Source organism: Vulpes lagopus, chromosome 8, assembly GCF_018345385.1.
Source record: "Vulpes lagopus strain Blue_001 chromosome 8, ASM1834538v1, whole genome shotgun sequence".
NCBI classification, from domain to species: Eukaryota; Metazoa; Chordata; class Mammalia; order Carnivora; family Canidae; genus Vulpes; species Vulpes lagopus.
In genome coordinates this window covers 106,049,039-106,070,824 of record NC_054831.1, presented here as the reverse complement: position 1 = coordinate 106,070,824, position 21,786 = coordinate 106,049,039, and the positions used below count along the sequence as shown (strand labels likewise).

General features: G+C 43.3%; 1 protein-coding gene across 15 annotated transcripts in view; it reads right to left on the bottom strand.

Annotated features, from left to right (window-relative positions):
• Nucleotides 1–21,786, bottom strand: part of ARHGEF28 (Rho guanine nucleotide exchange factor 28) — a 297,631-nt gene that overhangs the window by 86,080 nt on the left and 189,765 nt on the right. For all 15 annotated transcript variants that reach the window (XM_041765582.1, XM_041765596.1, XM_041765581.1 and 12 more), the window contains 5 exons: nucleotides 14,782–14,903; nucleotides 10,076–10,356; nucleotides 6,973–7,180; nucleotides 4,351–4,462; nucleotides 431–473 (listed from right to left, as the gene is read on the bottom strand). In XM_041765582.1, the coding sequence (XP_041621516.1) occupies nucleotides 431–473; nucleotides 4,351–4,462; nucleotides 6,973–7,180; nucleotides 10,076–10,356; nucleotides 14,782–14,903 (766 nt within the window). The remainder of the gene's footprint in view (nucleotides 1–430; nucleotides 474–4,350; nucleotides 4,463–6,972; nucleotides 7,181–10,075; nucleotides 10,357–14,781; nucleotides 14,904–21,786) is intronic.

Genomic DNA, 21,786 nt, shown 5'->3' with positions numbered 1-21,786 from the left:
CATGCCATTGCTGGCCCCCCAGGCGGCCTCCCAGTGCGGCCTCAGGGCAGCTCCTCGGCCGGGAGCTCCCTCAGCAGGCTCGGCTCGCAACCCAACAGGCCATGAGGAGCCACGGCAGAGGGCGGGTGCCCGTGCGTGTGACCCCCGGGCTCCGGCCCACGGCAACACCTTCAGAGAGCCCAGACCTTGTGGCGCCGCGACCCCCGCTCGGTGCACCTGGAGGTGCCTGTCTCTGGAACTGCCCCGGGAACACCCCACCGCCGGGCCCCCAGGCCTGAGGCCTGCACGTGTGGGGACCTGCTGGGGCGGCCGAGTGTGCAGGCGGCTCGTTGCACAGAACCCTCCCACGGCCCACCGGTAGCTCTCAGAATTCACGCGCACACATTGTTCAAAGGCAGCAAGCAGCCCCGGACCGGGACGGTTACGGTACCTCCTCTCCCTGGTGGGCTCCGGGAAGCCGAAGGCTCTTTGCTCTGCAAGACACAGAACGGGACAGTGAAGACACAGTCACGCGTACGGCAGCGACGCACACGCCCAACCGTATTTCACCACCGTTCCCGCCACCGGTTGGGACATAATGAGAAAACAAGCCCTTTGGTGTCAGCGGGATGCTGCTCTGGGGGTGTCCCCGGCGCTCATTCGGGGAGCTCTGCAGCGCAGACACGACTCTGTCCCCAGGGCGGTCCCCACGAGCGGACGGGCGAAGCCAGTTTGCACGGGGCAGTGTGGCAGACAAGGGAGGGGCAGAGCTCATAAGCACACACTCCCTAAACCGCGTCATTACCGGGACTCAGGCTCCTGCTACCTCGTGGGCAACAACAACAGATGTGCTCCGGGGCATCTATAGGATTTTACTGCCACCGCGAAACACTCCTCAAGCTAAGCCACAAGCACACGTCATTACGCTCGTTGTAAACGTGCTGAGGCCGCAGGACGCTGAGCCAGCCACGTACGTGTCCCAGACAACCAAGCCGATGAAATAATGGGAACAGGCTCGGTCACTGACAAAGGCTAACAGGAGCCCGGCGGACAGGGCGTGACTGTTTTCAAGAGTACATTCACTTCACCCCCCAAATTCTCTAAAGTAGAGCGCTTTGGTCCTTTCTGGTGAGGTTATAATTGTCGCCAATATTCCTGTCTATCTAAACACACCACCTACCAAAGGGAATTACAGGATAGGATTTCGTTTTGTCTATACAAGCATCTTATTTGGTTGCCTCACTATTGTACTCTTCGCCCCAAAAGGAGCATAAGAACCAATAATGAGTAACCTCTTGGAAGGGACCAAGATGAAAAAAGAACATCGCAAGGGCCGAAACACTATCCTGTCTTTGTGTATCCGCAGTACAGCTTGTCATCAGGGGCTTCCAATTGGGGGCGAAACGAGACATCGAGTCTGTCCAAATAGAGAAAATTTTTAGGACTATTCCAGACTCATCAAGAGAGAACTTGGGGGTAATGTAAATGTCAATTTTCCTCTGATTGATCTAAATGACCTACACAGTGAAACATCATGTCTTTGAACTAGTCAAGCTTTCACTCCTGTGCTTTGATCACACACGGAGTTAAAATCATTCCTTCTTCTTTGAGAGGTAATTTATTCTTCAAGTACCTATGGTTTACCTGCTGGAATCCCTATACATTGACTATGTGGCTTCAAACTACATTGCCTGTTTGTGATTCTTACCTTCTGGAGACCAACTTTCATTGAGAGAGCCCTAGTTTTTTTGTTTTGTTTTGTTTTTTATTTATTTATTTTTATTTATTTATTTTAGAGCCCTAGTTTTAAATATACTGTCTAAAGGTATAAAATTTTATTAACCGAAAAAAGAATTGATGTCAGTTTTCTATTCTAACTCACATGCAAATATTTAAGGATTGTATGTAAGGCAGATGCCCTTCCTGATTCATGAAAGAATTCATAAATCAGGGCTCCTTTCCCTTATAAACAATCAGTTCCCTCTCAGTCTGGCCAACAACTTCAAACTTCTCAGCTGACTTTGAAAACCAGTCATAGGGCAGCCCCAGTGGCGCAGCAGTTTAGCGCTGCCTGCAGCCCAGGGCGTGATCTGGAGACCCTGGATCAAGTCCCACGTCAGGCTGTCTGTATGATGCCTGCTTCTCCCTCTGCCTGTGTCTCTGCCTCTCTGTCTATGAATAAATAAATAAAATCTTAAAAAAAAAAAAAAAACAGTCATACTGGGCAGCCTGGTGTGGCTCAGTGGTTTAGCACCATCTTCAGCCCAGGGCGTGACCCTGTGGTCCCAGGATTGGGTCCCAAGATTGAGTCCTATGTCAGGCTCCCTGCATGGAGCCTGCTTCTCCCTCTGCCTGTGTCTCTGCCTCCCTCTCTCTCCTCTTTGTGTTTCTCATGAATAAATATATAAAATATTTTTTTAAAAAGTCATACTATAGATGTAATGGCACAGCTGCCATTTTGCACAAAACAAAGACTTAGAAGCATTTTCTATATAGTTACAGTATGAAGTTAGTTCTCCATCTAGAACCTTCAGTGAAAACATGTCAACCTCTCATTAAAACGAATCCCAAGGCCAGCCCGGGTGGCTCAGTGGTTTAGCGCTGCCTTCAGCCCAGCTCCAGTGGTCCTGGAGACCCGGGATGGAGTCCCACGTCGGGCTCCCTGCATGGAGCCTGCTTCTCCCTCTGCCTGTCTCTCTCTCTCTCTCTCTGTCGCTCATGGATAAATAAATAAAATCTTTTAAAATAATGGTCTGGAAAAGATCTGAATATTCTCAAAAAAATAAAAGGAATCTCAACCTAATATAAATATTATACGATCATTACAATCCATCTTTTTCCTGTCCTCTCAAGGTGGCTGTTATCTTCTCTTTCTCTTGGTCATTTTCTCCATCTTCTCATTCCAAATATTAAAACTGACATTTATCATCAGTCTTGTTTTCTCCACTTTCAGTAATGATTCCCAGAAAGATGAAAAAAACAAAAACACAAAAGAACACCAAGCACTTGTTGTGTGCTCTATGTATCCTGTCTAGTACATTCATTCAACAAATAATCATTGAACATCTCCCACATGTAAGTCATTGTTTTAGAATGGCAGTTCCAACCATAAAGAGTATGTTTTCACATGGCATGAAGATGTCAACAACAATGTAATAAAGAATACGTAAAAAAGAAAAGAAAGACACTTGTGAAATAAATTCTATTTTAAATATTCTACAACAGGGGTACTGGTCGTTATATATGGGCAAATTGAATTTAAATAAAATATTTTTAAAAACAATATTTTACAATGGGAAACTAAGAATACTCAGGCACATCTCACTTTTCGAGTCTCTTAAGACCTTTAAGAGTAATATACAAATGAGGCATTAAGATACTGACATTTTATTCTAATGCTTTGTATCACAGGTTGACATGAATTCCACCAAATATGCCTTTATACGTAGTTACTACATAATATGTTATGTAGAGAAATACTTTTGTTTCAAAACAGGGTAAAAAATGGGAGTCGTGGGGATCCCCGGGTGGCTCAGTGGTTGTGCATCTGCCTTCAGCCCAGGGCGGGATCCTGGAGTCCCGGGATCGAGTCCTGCATCGGGCTCCCTGCATGGAGCCTGCTTCTCCCTCTGCCTGTGTCTCTGCCTCTCACTCTGTGTGTTTCATGAATAAATAAATAAAATCTTTAAAAAAAAAAAACAGTGGTGGGGGGGTTGTGGCCGAAAGGGGCTACAAGGGCAGCTCCTCTCTGTGGCCCGTAATTATTCTTTTTTTAAATTTGAATTCAGTTTTGAAAACTTGTCAAGCTTATGCTTATGATGTGCACCCTTTTCTGAAGGTGATCAATTAAAATTTTACCGTATCACAGTTTCATTTTGATCGTTTACATTGCCATAAAGAATGTTGAGATAGGTTTACTGATGTTTCAACTCTTTTCTTTTACTGCAACTCTCTTAAGTCCCTTGCTGAATACAAAAAGGGAAAAATCTATTTTGCAATGCTTTGCCTTTTAGTTAGATTTCAGCAATTCATACATAGGGCAAAGTAGTTTTTTAAAAAAATTTACTTATAATCCTCTAAAGCTCTCATAATAAAGAACCTAGAATAAATTCTAGTTTACATTATCCTTGAGAAAAACATTTCATTCAAAGAATAAAGCAACAACTTTGTACCTATTTGCATTTTCATCAAAATGAAATCTAATACTTGACTAATATGAGAAAAGGATTTTGCTAAGTATAGAAAAATCAGTAATAAAAATGGAGCTGAAAATTCTTGCCTGCTGCTTTTGTGCATCTTATATACTTTCACTAATTGAGAATCTGCTCTGGAATAGAATTCTCTCAAAGTCAAATGGTAAAGAACGCTTACCTTCACCAGAATTGCACACTGTGAAATCACGCACCAATCGAGTTTTTCCTAAAGAAATTTTGGGTGATGAGCAGGAATAAGAACGTGAGCGGACTCCAGGAAGCAATGATTCCTACAAGAAATGATAACAAGGTTTTTGAAAAATTCTACAGAGGACCTGAAAGTATATGCTCACCGTGATTGTTATGGAATCAGCATCTCTGTAAAGATTCAATGTGAATATTTCTGATGTAATCTCATTATTTGTTTTTGTTCATCAGAAGTTTTAAAGTTTTATGCCTTTTCAACACTTCAGTAAACTTGAGCTTCCCGCCCCATGTATACTTTAAAATGTGATTATGACATTCTAATCGAGTTGGTTAAAAGTAAAAAATTAAGTCAAAAGATTTTTTTGCTCTGCATATTCAATGGAGTCACTTTTTTTCACCTGAGTTGTCAGGGGGTTTTTTTTTGTTGTTATTTTACACTGTACTATCCAAGCAAAATTCCATATTAATTGTTATCTTTTTATTTCATAATTATTAGAAGGTAGACGAATAGCCACTTATAGGAGTTTTTTTTTTTTTTAACTTCAAGACAGCTATTTGAATTTATAATGTTAGCTGCAGCCTCTCAAGAAGAATGCAACAGGTCAATGTACAATTTCTCCCGGTCTGTGCCCATCTTTCAAAAAAAGCCTTCCATCTAGCACTTCCTGAGATGATACCTGAATATCACTGATTTATGTATCTTTTATTGTCTTTTAAGTGACCTCCTATTGTTGCTATTTTCCCAGTCACGCACTATTTCTATTATTATATTTGCAACATACATGACAATGCAAGACAGCACAATAATTAAAACATGGTTATTTTACATGTTCTGGAAAATTTAAATGAGCGTGCAACAGAACATCAGTAAAGCCGTTTATGGTACCCGACCCTCATCCAACAGGGACCTGGTGGCCTTAGGATTAATCTCACTCATCTGTTCTTAAAATATCAGAGTTAAGATAGAGTAATACAAAATCTGTAATTCAAATTAAGCCATCGGCAACTGTCCTTCACAAGCACACTAGTAGCTTCTATTCTCCCTCAGTGAAAACGTTGTTTCCCTAAGCCCATTGGTTTAGTTAACAGGCCTGCAGCAGAGTTAAAAACAGAAGCCTGCCCCTGTTTCAAAGGGTCCTGGGCCTTGGCTCCTGAGTGTCTTACTGGGGAGGGCCCACTGGTTCTTGACATCGGACACCAGGAGCTGCCCTATACCCGTAACGGTGACGAGGCCCAAAGGGCCAGGGCCAAATGTCATCCTCTGCATTTAAGTCATGTATAGTACTTCTTTTTCATAACCACGGAACTTTGAAAATTAGCCAGAACTCTTTGGGAAAAAGTTACACGGGGTAATCACAGAGGCGAGGCAAGATACATTTTAGAGGACGGAGTATTCCTCAAAGTGAACCACATGCACCTAACTCACAAAGATTAAATTGCTTTTCCTTCCAAGTAATGAATTTTTTCCCAATTCCATTCAAAATGCAAAAGAACTATCTACATTAACAACCATACCCATATTCTAGGATCCAGAAAGGGCATGTGACATTCAGGTTCCAAAGACCATGACTACTCTACAGCCCTCAGAGCTGAGGGGTAGGCTTCAGTAGAAGGCCTGGTGATACTGAATCTATCACCAAGGGTGGGCAACCTGGACAAGATGTCTAAGCTCTGCAGGGCCTCATTTGCTGGAAGATTAAAATGGTACTAACATCCTAGGTAAGAGAAAACCATGCATTTCGTACATAACTCACGTCTTGTGTACTGCAAAGGATATTACAAAAATAAAACATTATCATGACCATCAGATGTTCACAGTAAGAGAAGTCTGGGCACAGCACACATTGTTTCACAGGGGTAAACTCAGTTTCAAAAGAAAACGAGTGGACAAGAGAAATCAAAAAGGAAGAAAACATGTACCGACCCAAAAAGGCTTTGTCTGCAAGGATGGAAGAGTTCATTCTTTAAAAACAAACAAACAAACAAACAAACAAACAAACAAACAAAACCCAAAAACTTCAATGTGAAAATGCCTATAGGAGAAAAGTCCTCTCCTATGGAAAAGTCCTCTCCTATGGACCTTGTGCATAGGTCTCCTATGGAAAAACTGACGAAGTTTATACTGTCTCACATCAGTTCGGGCAGCCAGGAATGCTCAACAAATGACACCTATGCCTTTGTAATATTACTTAATTTACCTGATGACCTGAGCCAGGTAAAAATGTATGTGAACAAAACAAGTGTGACCGCTTAAACCCGCTCCATACTGCCAGTTTTTCTCCCTTTGCTTAAGGGATGCCAACAGAAATCATTATATAGAACAGTAAAAATTTCAGAGTATGTGAAAGATGTGCTGATGATGGATTAATAAAACATAAACCAGCCATTCTAAGGACCATATAAATTAAACAGAGTGGGAGAGATTAAAAAGACAATCAGACAGCTCCTGAGTCTTCCCCACCCCCCCCCCCAAAAAAAATACTAGTTCACACACGTGACTGAAACATGAGTTGCCCTTTGGATAGAGATGACCTGCTTTAGATAACATAGCTTTTATGCTCACAATAAACCACATTAATACTAATAAGAATACCTTCAACTGCAGGCTACTTGATAAAGAAAGCGACTCTGTCCTGGAGATACTAAAATCAGGTTCGGTGGCGGTCTCGAAGGAGTCCAGCTCATCCCCACTGGGAATGCCAGTCCTTGAGGAACTCTGAGACGCTGGCGTGTAGCAGATGTGTGACCGCTCAGAATGCCCTTCCCCTTCGCTGTCGGCATCCAAGGCATCCAGGCTGGAGCTAAGACACGGAGGAAGTAAGTAAATAATCAAGTCAGCCAACTGGCTTAGTTCTGGCTTCCGTTTCTCTCAATTCAAATCCTGTCCTTCTGTATGTTGACAAATTGAACACCAAAAAAAAAATAAATTTATTAAAAAAAAAAAACCTTGTCTTTGGCAGAAGGGTGCAATGGATACTCATTTAAAATGAGTAAAAAAAAATTCACATCTAAGAGATTTCCACTTTTTTTCTCCCCAAGTCTCCCTCTTTTTAAATAAAATGTTTTGTCTCCCCAGCCGAACATCTCCCACCTAGCAAAAGCCATCTCGATTACTCTAAGAAACAAAACCTGGCGCAAGTTAGTACTATTTGTTTTGTAAATGTAATTATCACAGGCCCTAAATAGTTATCCTTCAAATATGAAAATTGTGCAAGAAACAGAACCGCAGGGTTGTTTGGGAGGCCTCTGGGGGGCGGCACAGGAAGATCTGCAGCGCAGCCGGCGAGGCACGTTCAAGGACAGACCGCAAGGTCTCACCTCAGAGTGGATGGCAAGACAGGAGTCAACCTGAGTCAACTGGGGTCCCACATGTGTCACGTCAGGTTAGCACGTTTAGAGATTTTAGGTGAGCGATCCGCCTCAGAAACGGGGAGCGGTTCTCAACTACTGCTTCTCTCTCCTAATTTAACTCTAATAACCATGAAATTGAAAGGAAAGAAAGTGATCTTCCCCATTCCTGGCTCATTCCATTAACATTTACATTTTAAGCCCCTCCAACTCTGAGGTCAAGAGCTTTCCCCAGCATGTTAACACTCAATGCGTTTTTCTTTCACGGTTGCAGTTCTAGAGTTAAAGATTACCAGCAACACAATGAAACCATCTTGATTATGAAAAAGGAAGCAGAAAATGAAACTGAATTAACCCATTGTGGTTCTTTTTCTTAAAAGTCCATAAGGTCTTCGGTGCCCGCCAGAGTATCAATGTAATAAATGACAACGTTTGCCAAAGAGTCTCTACCATACGTGTCCCCAGTCCCAACACTCAGGATACACTCTCTCATCCTGAACTCCTTATCGCATGGGCCCGCTTGGGCACCAGCCAGTCCAGAAGTGAAGGCCACACCTGGCATCACTGAGGATCTCCAAAGCAGGGTCCTTCTCCTTTCAGAACCCATAGAGAGACTGCTCCTTGGCACTGAGCAGAGAACAAGCTGGAGGCAGACGTCACACTTTAACACATAAATGTTGAAATCCATGAAATTATTTCTCATTAAAAAGAAAAAAAAATCAGAGCTTCGTGTGAAGACACACTTCCTGGCAAATGCCGCTGCTCTGAATGTGACAGCGACGTAGTTGGAGACATTCTAAGGTGCTCTGTAGTTTCCTTAATTCGATCATAGTCTTTGTGTAGCCAGAGCCCTTGGGGGATGCGGGTGGGGGGTCAGAGGTCTGCTGATACACCTTGGGCCTCTGCATTTGTCTTTTAACTTGTGATTTCTGTGTTAATAAACATTAGTCCAAATGGTTGGCTGCCGCCATCATATCCTAACTTAACAGGAGCCTTTCAGCCATGTATAGCATTTCTCCGTCACTGTGAGCACATGCTACAAGTAGTAGTGATTTTTATTTTATTCTGCACACCATCCAATAAAACATTTTTTTTTTTTTTAAGATTTTAGTTTTAAGCAATCTCTACACCCAACGGGACTCGAACGCACAACCTGAGATCAAAAGTCACATGCTCGACCAAATGAGTCAGCCAGGAGCCCCTAAAACATTTGCTTTTTGTACTGATTTAAATTGGGCTACTACCTGTCCTCCTTAAGCTATTAAGCAATTTGGTATCATAAACCATATTCTTCAGGATTACTTCTCAGTTCTTATTTTACAATACCATTTTTCAAAATCCCATTAGTGAAATATATGAAATCAATTGTAGGCTGTGACCAAAACTTTCTTTTAAAATAGTACAGAATAGAAAATATCAGAGTACATTCCCCATGTTATTTCATAAAACATCCATTTAAATTCCTGTGTATTTTATGTGGCAGGGGGTCGTGGTGTAATAGGCATTTCTTACTGCGGATGTTGGTAAAACAAAAAAGATCTTCAAAATTTAAGTTTTAGAATGAAACAAGCTCTTCTATCACCTCATTTGTTGTTGTTGTGCAGTTTAAACATTGCATTATTTTTCCCCTTGTGGCTTCTCAAAACAGCTAAGTTTTAGTAACAGACGGTTACCTTTGTACATATTTTACTTTCACCATAATGTTTTAAGTATTAGAAAATTTAGGGCTTAGGTGTCTGTGTTCACCTCGGTTTTTATTGTGTGCTCCCAAATCTCTCTTTCGTGAGAAGTTTCCACCCTGAATTCAGCCTATTATTCATTTTAGTGCGATAGGTACATTTCCCATTGAGCTCATGGTCAACCGTGTTACACGCTCCTGGCCCGGTACCCACTGAAGGAAGAGTCCCTCTGCCGTCCTGGGGCCAAAATGGGACTTTCTTGGGGATCGTAAGTCCTTCATCCTCATTCCTACATTTTTTCAGAGGAGACAGCACATCTCTATTAGAGAATGCCAAATTATTTTCCAAAGTTCTTACACAATGTTCACTCGATCAACAGTATACAAGTGCTTCCACTGTATACATTTTCACTAAAATATGGTAACTTTAAAATTTTTGCCTACCTAGCAAGTGTAAAATGTTCTCCCATAGTGGTTTTCCTCTTATTCTACTTTGGTCAGTTTTCATAAGTGTCTTATTTTCAAGCTAAAGATTGTAGGAATCTAAAAGGGGGCAATGTTTTTGATGTAGAGATAACAGTGGCAGGGGCGACAAATAGAATTTTGCAAGTCCAGCTCGCGGACAAGGTTCTTTGATCTTCTACTTCTCCTCCAGAATATAATACCTTACCTTCTTTTCTTCAGGAGACTTTGTTCCTTCTCAAATCCATGAAGACCAAAGGAAAGATCAAAATTGGAAGCATATGAACTAGATGGTGATGGGAAGGACTGCTGAGCTTCGGTATCTGAGATCACTTCCTTGTTCTCACTTAGTGGGTATTTCCCATGGCTGGTTTCAGCAGCAAGGATATGCTCGCAGTTCTGAGGCCCCAGAGTAGAACCCATGGATTCAGCACAGGCGTCTGTAGAGATTCCTTCTAAATTGATGTAGTTAATATCCAAATCGCCAACCTGGTAGTTGAAAGAAAAATATTTGCTGAGCAAACGAGCAGGAAAGATTGGCTGAACTGAGAATAAATTTCTCCCCGTTGAACAACCTTCCACCTTATTTACCTTGTTTTGTTCATTCTTGTTTTGCTTTATGTAAGCAGGGAATTCTTACATGACGTTTGTGTTCATTTGGCTGCTGTCCCATAATTCATAAAAGGAAGATGACCAGTGGAGTGTTTTATAAAGTTGTTCTTTACTACGAAACCCAAACCAGACTACGTTTTTAAGATTTTGTGAGCCACTGACTCAAAAAAGGGGATGTATTTTAAAAACATGAGCATGTATACAATGGAATATTCCTCAGCCATTAGAAACGACAAATACCCACCATTTGCTTCCACGTGGATGGACCTGGAGGGTATTATGCTGAGTGAAATAAGTCAATCAGAGAAGGACAATCATCATATGGTCTCATTCATTTGGGGAATATAAAAAATAGTGAAAGGGAATAAAGGGGAAAGGAGAAAAATGAGTGGGAAATATCAGAAAGGGAGACAGACCATGAGAGACTCCTAACTCTGGGAAATGAACTAGGGGTGGTGGAAGGGGAGGTGGGTGGGGGTGGGGGTGAATGGGTGACGGGCACTGATGGGGGCACTTGATGGGATGAGCACTGGGTGTTATTCTATATGTTGGCAAATTGAACACCAATAAAAAATAAATTTGCAAAAATAAAATAAATAAAATAAAATAAAATAAAATAAAATAAAATAAAATAAATAAAATAAATAAAATAAAATAAAATAAAATAAAAAATAAAATAAAATAAAATAAAATAAAATAAAATAAAATAAAATAAAATAAAATAAAAACATGGGCAAAAAAAACAAAGAGTAGGCAGGTTTATTTAGAAAGTAACTCACAGGAATCTGGATAACCAAGGTAGTGGTGGCCACATAAACCTGAGTCTCAAAAAAGCCAAAACAAAACAAACTACAAATAAAGTAAGAATAAAACTACCTAAGATGACACTTAACTAGAAGACACAGAATGCCCCAAACTTCAAATTATCTGTAGATGAAAAAATCATGCATTTTATAATATAAAATAATAAAACTAACACCATACTTCAGGAAGCAACCTGTTATATTCCTGCCACAGGCCTGTGTATAGAATAAAAGTGGTCTGGAAAGTTCTACATGGCAGAGAAAACTGGAAGCTAATAGAGGGATGAAGACCTACCTAAAGTCATCTCTGGGAAGAGGAAGTGCAGCCTACACATGTGAAAGAGAGTCCTCGACCTAAGGAAAGGACTTGAAAGTATGAGTAACCTGAGGGGCAACCATCACAGGCATCACTGCTGAGGGAGAAGACAGTAATAAGAACAAGGATGTCGCTGTCTGGTGAGAGGGCAGCAAAGTGGGGAAAGAGGCAAAAGGGGAAAATGTAGAGCCCTAAATCTTCATCATCATCAGAACTCACTATGGCAGAAACAATCAAGGAATGCCCAACCGGTGGGTGAGAGTGGGCTAAGCAACAGGAGACACACACTCAAACTCTTCCCCCCTCCAGACACTACCTGAAAAAGGAGGTAGTAATTTCACTGCAAACAAACTTGATAAATCAAAGATAACATCCCCAGGAAGGGGACAAATTAGTTCCAGGTGCCTCGTGATACAAGGCACTGAGGACACAACCTCCCTTCTGTAATGTTCCTGCTAACCTGACAGCCTGAACCCAGCCCATGGGGAATTCTTAGACAACCCAGAACTGAAGGACATTCTAACAAAAACACACACAATCCTGCTCTGTATTCTTCAAAACTGTTGACACCCTAAGAGCCAAATACTAAGGGACCGTCACGAATTATAACAGATTCAAGAGATGAGACAACTGGATTTTCTTTCGCTGCAAAAATTATTGGGATGATTGGCTAAAATTGAGTGCGGTCTGCAAAGGGTTACTACTCTATTAATGGTGATTGTTTGATTTGGTAACTACGGGTGCTTAATAAGAGGATGACGAAGGTTTTTTAGGAAATATACCAGGAAAGACTGAGGGATAGAAGGGCACCAAATTCTCAATGTGCCTGAAATGGTTAATATTTATACACTTATTATTTTCATCATTTGCATATACAAAGACATACTTGCCCAGAGTGTATTTAAGCTAAAATATAGTAAAATATTAACATTTGAGGAATTTTGATAAAGAGTATGTATGTATTCTTTGTACTGAATTATAGAGGCTTGAAATGATGTCCAAATAAAATGGAATTTATTTTTCAAAGTAATTTATATGGCAGAGGCATTTTCAAAGCAGTTTCTACCATGTATATCTCCTCATTAGGTGGGCTGATAACTTTGAGGATTCATGGGAAACAGTATCTCAAACAAGCTAGCCATCTTTTCAGAGTTCTGTGCCAGGTTGAGGCAGAAGAAGGAAATTAGACAAGATTCTTCTCAAATACTGATAGCAATTATCTTAAGTGTGCAGAATTTGAGCTCCTTATATCATCCTTGCTACTCAAGTGGACACAGGAACAGTAAAAGAAATCCTATAAATCCTATAACTACACTACACGGACAGTGAACTCTGTGATTTGTATCCATACTTTTAGTCTTATTTCTGTTTTCATTGCACAAATTCAGCAATCCTCTGCTACATTTCAATTTATCAATCAGGCTGTTCAAGCTTTCTTGAAATGCATGCTTCACATTATTAAAGCAATACTTACCTCAAGATGGTCCTAAACAGAAATTGTATTCTAACTTCATCTTTGGGTGGGGAGGTCTTGCATGTTTAATGCATCTTAGAGCATAGTTATCCCCCGTAACACTGAGTCATGTACAATTTTAGCTACTTGGGGTAACTGGAAATACTTGCAGTATTCACTGAGGCTCAGAGCAAAGAGATAAGGACTCAAGGAGTATTTCATTTAAAACACTGAGAAAATACAGCAACCGTTGGAATCAGTGTGGTTAGAGCACAGCAAACTCGACGGCCCTGTATCTGCAAAGAATGTCCCCAGAACTCACAACTCATCCTAACCTCTGCTTCATGCTTATATCTATAAGTAGGGCTGGGTTGCCTGGGTGGCTCCATGGTTGAGCATCTGCCTTTGGCCCAGGGCGTGACCCGGGGGTCCTGGGATCGAGTCCCGCATCGGGCTCCCTGCATGGAGCCTGCTTCTCCCTCTGCCTGTGTCTCTGCCTATCTCTCTGTCTCTCATGGATAAATAAATAAAATCTTTAAAAATATATGCATAAGTAGAGCTAACATTCAGCTGCTTTATGCCAAAAAGACTATACGAGTTCTTTACGGCTGACATCCATTCTGATTGGTCCCTCTATCATTCTGATTATTGTCCCAATCCATGCCATGTATACATGCATTTGATGTAATAATGTTTTGAACACAAAAGGGAAAACCAAGATTTGTGACTCAAGGGGTGACAGTGAGACCTAGATAGTAAAGTTTCTATCACAGAAAATGTCTATAAGTAATAGAGTACAATATGTGCATACTAACAACAAAAAGAGTCATTTATTTATTTATTGCTCAGTAAGCATATATATGGTGCGTATTAAATGGGGATTAGGGTTGGAAGTCTGTGGATAAGGCAAAAATTTTGTTTTGCCAAAACTGCCCTTGAAAATCCCTAAAATCATCCATAAACTAGCATCCAGAGTATAGAAATCTTCATATATAAAGATATGTTTTATTTTTTTATAAGTATTAAAACCTGAGAATCACTGAGCTAGAGAAAATGAAGGATCAATCTACATACCAACGCACGGGCAAACTGCAAGCCTCTACGAGACCTAACCCCCAAATCTCCATCAGAGACTAGTGGGGCGTTCTAAAGGGCTCCAATTCCCTATCGGATGACAACATTCTCTTAATACTAAAGCTCTATGACCTTACTATATGCTAATAGGTGTGTTACAAGGATCGAAGGAGCAATTTATACGACAGCATTATGTGGGGCTGGCATCAAGCTGTTTATCCCGTTAGCTGAATTTGAATACAAATATTACCTAATTACGTGGTATGCACACCGTTTTCTTGAAAAGCTGTAGAGAAGATATTAGCTTCCCAACTGTCATTTTCTATTTCAGCTCCAAGCAAGACCTCTCATGCTCTTCTCATGAGACATGGTCTCAAGACCCCTCCCTCCAGCTCTTCTTGGTGGGGTAACACGTGCTGTGCACGATAAGGAGATCTCAGGGAAAGGGTCCTAAGAGGCGCCAGTGAAGCATCACCAAGGCCTCCCTTAGGCTGAAATTCTCAGAGCAACACACCGATGCTGAATATAGTTCCCACATACTCAGGTTTTGTTTTTTTGTTTTTTTTTTTTAATATTTATTTATTTATTTATTTATTTATCATACTCAGGTTTGGAAAGAGAGCAAGGTGGCTCTGAAGCCACCAGTCATGCCTTACCTGGTCAATCACCATACAGTTGGCGTAAACTTCATCATCACCATTCAGCACATCAGAGAGCCGGCCTGCAGCAAAGAACTCTGGGGGATGCTTAGGTTTTTTGAAGACCTCAAAAGAGTGATCTAGAGGAAAAACGAAAAAAAGACAGAAAAAAACAGACAGAATTTATTTTATACTCTACCTTTTTTTTTTTTTTTTAGATTTTATTTATTTGAGAGAGAGATTGAGAGAACAAGATGGGGGAGGGACAGAGGAAGAGGGAGAAGCAGACTCCCCGCTGAACAGAGAGCCCACCATGGAGCTCCATCCCAGGACCCCGGGATCATGAGCTGAGCTGAAAGCAGATGCCATCCAGGTACCCCCAAATCATTCCATTTCTGCTTTCAATTTCTAATGAAATTAAAATTCATTTCACTTTATCAATAACGTAGAAGCACAGGGGTATACTACAACCCTCAGGGTCCAGGCTCTATGCCCGAGACCCGAGACAGTGTGCAGTCGGGCAGTGCTGGAAGGGGATGCGTACTCTTACAGAGAACGTGGCTTCTATCTTAATTACAGAAGTGGTTTCTCTTGCTTCCACGTCCTCCACTTTGTTACAAACAGATGAGGAGGCTCAAAGTTGAGTCCCAAAGAGTTGAGGTGCTACGGTATTTGTAGGCAACAGAAAGTTGCAGGCAGTAAAACACAGTGGAGCCAGAATGGTGCCTCATTTCCTGTGACTTTGGCTCAATTACTTAATGAACCAATACCTTCACAGAGTTTCCTCATCATTAAAAGCAGATTTTCACCATGCTTTCCCTGTCCTTATGAGACAAATGAGAGTCAAATGAGCTCAACCATGTAAAGCACCAACTACACCCCTCGCATTTAGCAAGAGCTCGGTAAATACTGTTGCTGTTACTACATTTTCTTATTAACAGTTATTTCAAGGATGTTCAATGGGAAGTTACTGGTACTAACCATAAGATGTTATCAGTATTATTAATATCAGTATTAATACTACTTTAGTGTCATATTAATAATGATCAGTGTCCATAAATGACTCTAGTAGGATGGATTTGAAATCGTACTTGGAGCGAATGTCATCCTCCCTGACAAGTGCTCTCAAGAGGACACAAAAGGAATAGTGTTGCCTCTATTGTGTCAGAAACGGCCCTCATCTCGTCTTGTATCACGGCATAAAAGCCAGGTAAGCCCACGGGAGTGAATCAGACCAAGAAAGATTAGTAACTGCTGGGCTGCTGTACTACTGCTGGATGACATTATACAAGTCACAAAAATATATCAGTCATATGAATCAATGGCATCAGCTTCAGGCTCCATAGCTTAACCTAGCTGTTGGCCAGAGAACACCCCCAAAAATGAGATTTCATCAAGGTCCTCGATAAATACACAGTGTAAATGGAAACTATTTTCTTATACTCATGTCTTATTTTACGTTTTTATTCATATGGGTAGCACAATGACACACAAGGTCCAGGAACACAAGTATCACCTTTATGATCAATTTCTATACGTTTTCATCGTAATCACACAAAGTAAAAGCACCTTCTGAAGATTATCAATCAAGAACCCAACAAAATAAGAAATAAATAAATAAATAAATAAGAAAGAAAGAGAAAGAAAGAAAGAAAGAAAGAAAGAAAGAAAGAAAGAAAGAAAGAAAGAACCCAACAAAACACGTGTCATGTGTTCTGAGTAAAATATGTGCTTATATATTCTATACAATGTCTGAAAAACAGTCATAAATAACGGGACGTGGCTCTGTGATGCATGATTAGTCCAATTTAACTGCTCTACGATGTTTTAAGCTCGCATACCATAACACCCTGCATTTCTGCCATCACAGGCGGTTGGTTACCTGGACCACGTTGGGGTTTCATCTGTTTTCTGCATAATGCGATCAATGTTTTAGAAAATGATGTGATTCGTTAACAAAGATGGGTCCATAATCCCTTAGCTCTAATTCTGAAATCTAAAGAGCTCTGGAAAAATCAAAACTCTTCTTCATAAATTGGGTTCACAAACATGTTTGGGGCTAAAGGCGACCTGAACCCACATAGGCCATGTCTAGTTTTTATTTACCTCAGCCGGTGTGAATATTCATACATTTTGCTGCAGAAATATTACCATAATGGAGGACGGCACTGCCAGTCATATCGCAGGTAAGCATTATGCCAAAAAGATCTGAAAATTCTAAAACAAACCTAATCCCAGCGGTTTCAAACAAGACACTGGATCTCTGTAACATTACAGCAGATATTAGACCAACATTTCCCAAGCGTTGATCATTCCTGTACCAAATTCATAATTTTGTCCTTTTATTTGTTTTTAGATGGACTCACTTTTTTCTTTAAATGAATTGTAAAAGAGACACTTTATCCTCACTATACACAGAAATCCAGCATTCCCTGTCCAAATTGGAAGAGAATTACACAGATCAAACCAGTGAAACTGCCTTCTGACTGAACACAGGTGCCAATCAGAGCCAAGAGCCTGTGAGGGCCACTTGCTGATTGTCAGGAAGGGAGATTCGGAAAGACTGGAGAGATGGTAAAGACACAGTGGAACGAGATGGACTTTCTCCTTGAATCACCAGAAAGATTAAAAAAAAAAAAAAAAAAAAAAGGAAAGGAAAGGAAAGACCTGCCTCACCGTGTGATTCAATGTTGGGACATTGTTACTGTTACTGTCGGGACACCCGCTTCAAGATCGACGGTGCCCAGAAGAATCTACCCCACACTCCAGAAAAACGACCGAGACGATGGGTAATGACTCCACGGAGACCAACAATCTTGCTGGCAGCTGGGACGTGACTGAACAAAGTCACAAGACCGCAATGATGAAGGAAAAACCTCTGCCTCCTTTCTAGGGCTCTCGTCTATAACGTGCCGAGATTTTCTGGGTCACTCAGTGCAACAACTTATAAGATCAGTTCAAAAGCCTTTTTTAGTAAAATTCTAGAGCATTCATAGCCTCCACTGGCCAAAGGGACACCAAAGGATAATCGGATCTGCAAGCGAATGAGGACAAACAAACCCGAAGATGACAGATGCATCAGACCTCCTCACCTTTAATTACCTTCAACATCAGTCACTGCGGCTCCTGGGCTTCCAACCAGCAAAATGAGATTTAGGACAGAAAGAAAATAAGCCTTCAAAAATACTTCTAAATATTCACCAGCTACGGAAAGTGGCTAATTTCTCTTTGTCTCCGTCATTCAAAGAAAAAGAAAACAGAAATTCAAAGAAAAGCTATAATGGCTTCTTTAAACACACACACACACACACACACACACACACACACACAAAAAAAACTGGGACACCTGGGTGGCTCTGTGGTTGACTATCTGCCTTCTGCTCAGGTCATGGCCCTGGGTCCCAGGATCGAGTCCCACAACGGGCTCCCTGCACAGGGCCTGCTTCTCCCTCTGCCTGTGTCTCTGCTTCTCTCTCTCTCTCTCTCTCTCTCTCTCAGGCATAAACAAAATCTTAAAAAAAAAAAAAAACTAACTAATCCTTTCAAGATATAAGATAGATTTCATTACTTCCACATTAGTGGCAAATTAAGTGAAAGATGACTGCCAAAAAAAGAAAATCCTTCACATCCTTTATCAATAAACATATACAAATACGCAACAAGAAAATGAGCTCTTAGTCTTAAATGATGCTATTGCTTTTAAAATAGTTTTTCTTATCAAAAAATTGACTTTACAGTTCTGTTGGATGACATTTATTTTCAATAGGTGGTAGAGCCATATTTCTTTTTTTTTAAGATTTTATTTATTTATTCATGAGAGAGACAGAGAGAGAGGCAGAGGCACAGGCAGAGGGAGAAGCAGGCTCCCTGCAGGGAGCCTGATATAGGACTCGATCCCGGGACCCCGGGGTCACGGCCTGAGCCCCCAGGGCTGCCCAACTTGACATGGAGAGTAGAGAGTAGAGTAGGAGAGTAGAATACACGGAACATTCCACGTGCCACATGAAGAGCTTTTAAAATGGTGTCACTCTCTTCTTTCAGACTAAGATCACGTTAAGGAACTTCTGTGACGTCCATCCTCAAGACGGTAAACAAAAAAACAGTGAAAGCCCGGGAAAGATTTACCTCCAGGCCTCAAGGAGGAGATCTCGCCACATGGGAGGGGTTGTAGCAGAATCAAGGAAGAATGAAGTCAGACAATGAGAGACAGTGTCTCCCAAGAACAAAGGGAGGGTTTCAGAAGGTCTGACGTCCCAACACCCAACACGACGGTGACCTCGGGCCAGGTCCTTGAGAGGGTAAACAGCAGGGCCACAGCCTCTCTGCCCCCCCACCCCCACTCACGCCATGTGACCGAGGCCCAGGACTCCCTGAGGCCAAAACTCACACGGGCCTCAGGGCTGGACTGGACAGGAGTGGCCTTGGGGCCAAACTGGACTGTGGGGGGCCTTGGGGCCAGACAGGGCTGGCCTGTGGGGGGGCCCTCGGGATCAGATGGGGGGCGTGCTCAGCCTGACTGGCCGCATGGCAGGGACCGAGACCGGAGCGCAGTGCCTCCCACCCACGAGGAGGAGGGGAACTACTGGGGGGCCTCACTCTTCCCCCCGAGGGGGCGGGGGACCCTTGGCCCAGAGCCGCCTGGAGCCTCACTCCCTGGGTTCTGCTGAAATGCAGCCCCGCGTCCCCCTCCCAGACGCCGGCCCCCGCGGTGCCAGCCCTCGCCCGCCACGGGCAGCTCGCCTCAGCTGGGCCTGGCACTTTGTCTCTTTCGTTCATTCATTCACTCATTCATTCACTCAGTTGTGCTTTAAACCCAGCAGGCTCAGCGTATGGAGGGAGGAGTCAGGAGAACGAGCCCCGGACCGCAAGGGTTCAGGTCCCAGCACGTCTGGGGGTCAGCTCTCCCTGCTGGCCTCCAGGCCGGCTGCTGGCGCCGGTTCCCCTTGGCCTCCTGGACACCCCCCCTCCCCTTTTCCTCCCCTCCTCTCCCTCCCTCTCCCCTCCTCCTCCTCCCCTCTTCCTTCCTTCCCCTCTCCCTCCCCTCTCCTTTTCCCTTTCCCTTCTCCTCTCCCTCCCCTCCTTCCCCTCTCCCCTTCCCCCTCCCTCTCCCTCCCCCTTTCTCCTTCCTCCCCTCCCCTACCTTTCCCCTCCCTTCCCCCCTCCCCTCCCTTCCTCTACCCTTCCCCTCTCCCTCCACCCCCAGCCTTTCCTCCCCAGCACCTTCTTCCCAGCCACCTTCTCAACCTTAGCAGCCGCAGTGCTCCAGGAGCAATCCTCAAACTTCCCTTTCTCTCTCCCACCCCACCCCTGCAGCCTCCAAGGGCCCGACACCATGCACCACCACAGGCGAGGACTCCCGGGGTCCCCGGGCTGTGTATCCAACCCAGGCCTCTCCCCTCAGTCACAGCCACCTTTTAACACCTCCACAGAGTCGTCCAGCCGCCACGAGTGCAAAACATGGCTCTAGGTTCCCCCTTTGCAGCCGCTCCTCCCAGTAGCCAGCAACCGGCCTCTCCCTGGACTCACCTTGGCTGTTCTCCTTTATGACCAAACCGACCCACAGCCTGGCCTGGGCTTACACCTGCAACCCCTGCCACTGTGCCACCCACCCCTGGAGACCACCGCCCTCCAGCTGCTCTCCTTGCTGCTGCTTTCCTGCCCTCGACAACCTGTCCTCCACAACACACACAAGGCAACCGGGTCACGAATAAAAGCAAGTCACATCTTGCCTTTGCAAAATTCTCCCATGGGCGCCCCTCTCGTTTGGAGTAAAAGCCAAACTTTACCACAACCGGCAGCGCTCTCCTAAACTGGTCCTGGGATGCATTTTTAACACGGGCCGTGTGCGTGAGGAACACATCCAAGCAGTTCTCAGACACCACCTGGTGTCCTACAACTCAACTCTGACCCTTTCCACCCAGAAAGAGCTTCAGATTGCACAGATTAAGTGTCTGGTCCTACAAGGCCACCCACTCCCGAGTTCAGATGCAGGCACAGGTCTGAGTTGTCCCCTCTCTTAATGTCCAGTTGGCTACATCCATCGGGGCTGCCAGGAGCCCCTCTCCTTAGGTCTGATTAACTGGCTGGAGAGCTTCCGAGACTCAGGGTAACTTTACCAATTAAACTACTGGTTTCTTTTAAGAGGATATGACTCAGGAGGAGCTAGATGGAGCTAGATGCACAGGGCGAGGCATGAAGAGTGTCCCCGCTTTCAGAGTGCAAGGCTCTCCTGGTACCTCGTCCCCCAGAAGCTCCTGGTTCATTACATACACATGATGGGCTCCACCTTCAGCCCCTGGTCATTGGTGATCAACTCCACCTTCAGGCCCTGGTCATTGGTGATCAACTCCACCTTCAGCCCCTGGTCATTGGTGACTGACTCCACCTTCAGCCCCTGGTCATTGATGACTGACCCCACCTTCAGCCCCTGTCATTGATGACTGACTCCACCTTCAGCCCCTAGTCATTGGTAATTGACTCCACCTTCAGCCCCTACCCCCCGACCCCCTCCCCAGAAGCAGGGGTGGGTAGACCTAAAGTTCCAACTCTCTCATCACATGGCTCATTCTCCTGGCAAGCAGCAACCAGTTCTAAGGTCCAAAAATCACCTCACTAACTTAACAAGACACGTCTTTATCATGCTTACCATGTAGGGGCCTTCCGAGGGTTTTTAGGAACTCTGTGCCAGAAACAGGAAAAAGACCAAATACGTATCTCTTGGGACGCCTGGGTTGCTCAGTGGTTGGGCATCTGCCTTTGGCTCAGGGCGTGACCCCAGGGTCCTGGGATTGAGTCCCTCATTGGGCTCCCTGCAGGGAGCCTGCTTCTCCCTCTGCCTGTGTCTCTGCCTCTCTCTGTCTCTTATAAATAAATAAAATGTCTAAAAAAAATATATCTCCTCCTATAAATCACAATGTCCTACTTACATAACCTGCCCCGCATGCACCCTCACCCAACCTCTCCGAAGCCTGCCAACAACTCTACTCCAGCTACACTGGTCTTGCTGTTTTATGCCTCGGGCCA